Below are 2,191 nucleotides of genomic sequence, written 5' to 3'. Positions count from 1 at the left end.
GGGAAAGAGGGCTTCTTGATGAGGGGGAACGGGAAGATAGCTGCCGTGTTTATACGAGGAGGAGAGAAAAGCGCCGTCGCGTCGATATCCCCATTGATGAGATTGCTTCTGCATCTCTCGCACTCGTTTCGCCCTCGTTTCGCGTCTTCTCCTCGTCTTCGTAGCACGCGACGTACGCGAGAAAGATCTCGTGTGTGATTCATTCTGGTTTATTCCTCTGTCTCGCGAGAGAGAATCTCAACGATACGCGTCTTCCATCTCTCTCCTCTTCCTTTTTTTCATTCTCAACAAACCAAGAAGAATCTGCAGATATCGAGATCCCGTGAAACGGGCAATTTTCTTAAGCTTTAATCCTTAATCTTTGTCTTTGGGGGAGCACAATTCTTTATTATACGATTCGACACAGATGGATAGATTAAAACACTTTCGCTTAGGAAAAAATCGGTAAATTCACATTCATTTCCGGTCGAATCTCAACATCTCACGATAAATCTCGAAAATGTGACGGACGATTCCGTCATATTTTATAATATGAAAAGAAATTTTGTAACTCGTGGGAATTTGAAAAAAAAATTCATCTCTGTGTATAAAGCTTACGAAGCGAATCGATTGCAACGAAACAAAGTTACTACCAATTTTCGTATAACGAAAACATAAAGTCGATGACCCGGTAGGCATATCTCTCAATACATATATCTTTATATTATTTACATTATTTTAATCGCTATAAGATTCGTTTTAAAATGTCGATCGAGAATCGATTCGCCTTGTTATTCTATCTATAAAAATATTGCGGTAAGGTTATCGGAAAGTAAATATTTTGCGATATTTCGTATCTTGTGTCAAAATAATTTCGCACGAGAATAAATTAAACATATGAAATATCTCGCAAAGTATATATTCACTTTTCGAGATTATCTTGTCTTAATACTTTTTCACATGGAACTATCTAAATAAAAACCATTTTATGCAAAGACAAAACACACGACGACGAGAGATGAGGAAGAGTTGCCCCTCCGACAATATTCCGTTTGTTCTCTCTCCCCTAAAAAGAACCCGAACAAAGCTCGATCCCTAATATAATTTCCAAGAAAACAATTTCATTCAAGCTGGATCACTCTATATATTAATGCACAAGTGAAAACAATGATACAAATACTTTGCGCGGGAGGAGCAGTATCTCGCTTTTGTGCGTAAAATTACTTCAGATAAGATGAGAGAGAGAGAGACCCGAAAAAGTACCCGCTGTATTTATTTATCCATCTACGTTACGATCCATTATCGCGATAAAGACTGCGTACCAGAAATCTCTTCCGCGGGTAAGTCCTTTTTTTTCTATCATGGAAATATGTCAAGAAAATCGTTAATAAGCGCCTCCGCGTCTCGCGAAAATATCGCCAGAATTCTCGATTAATGAAGCACTCTCCGTTCGGATGCTGCGTTTGTTCTCATTCCCTCTCCCTGTCTCTCCTCGTATCGAGAAAGATGCACAATGAAACCCGCGTTGGGTCTCATCTCGCGTAATTCTATCTCGCACGATTCTGTAGTTCGAATTTTATTGTAATTACAAAAAACGAAATCTTTCTCGAAAGAAATGATCAACGAGATAATTTGTCAATTTACATGGCCGAAGTTTTTCGTCGGTTTATCGAGGTCAGCGAAACGTCGCTGAAGCTATCGCGCAACCTCATTACCGAATATGCCGAATAACCGTGCAAAGATAAACTCGGTTAAATTTTACATCAACGTGACGTCACTTTCGATTGTTCATTTATCTTTAAATAAATTCCCTACTCACTTCTTCTTTTGCAAACCATCATATATATTGTTGATTTTGTTATATTAACATAACAAACGGGAGAGATACTTACCTCCCTGCATTCCTCTTGTAAACATCCTCTTAATAATCGCAGTCTTGTCGGTGTAGGCGTCGACACTGGCGATGTTGCTGCATACGCGTCGAAATTCGCGAAAGGAGTCATCCTTCGACGAGATCTTTCCCCTTTCCTCTTTATCTTTCTCCTTGTCATCCGTTGTGGCCTCTTTCTTTTTCTTTTCCGCCGTTTTTCCCGAAGTACTACTCGAGGAAGGAACTGTTTTCCGCGGCGACGCAGTCTTTTTCGAAATCTTCGTAGGATCTAGAAAAAAAAATTGACTCATTACAGGTTGCGGTTTTTTAATATATATATAT

The 2,191-nt window shown here is 39.3% G+C and overlaps 1 protein-coding gene across 1 annotated transcript in view; it reads right to left on the bottom strand.

Annotated features, from left to right (window-relative positions):
• The window catches only part of LOC115242055 (DNA ligase 3), a 27,799-nt gene that overhangs the window by 12,944 nt on the left and 12,664 nt on the right, over positions 1-2,191 (bottom strand). Inside the window, exon 3 of the mRNA XM_029818081.1 lies at positions 1,872-2,138. Within this exon, the coding sequence (XP_029673941.1) occupies positions 1,872-2,138 (267 nt within the window). The remainder of the gene's footprint in view (positions 1-1,871; positions 2,139-2,191) is intronic.

Source organism: Formica exsecta, unplaced genomic scaffold (assembly GCF_003651465.1).
Source record: "Formica exsecta isolate Colony F162 unplaced genomic scaffold, ASM365146v1 scaffold120, whole genome shotgun sequence".
NCBI lineage: Eukaryota > Metazoa > Arthropoda > Insecta > Hymenoptera > Formicidae > Formica > Formica exsecta.
This window is presented reverse-complemented; position numbering and strand designations above follow the sequence as displayed.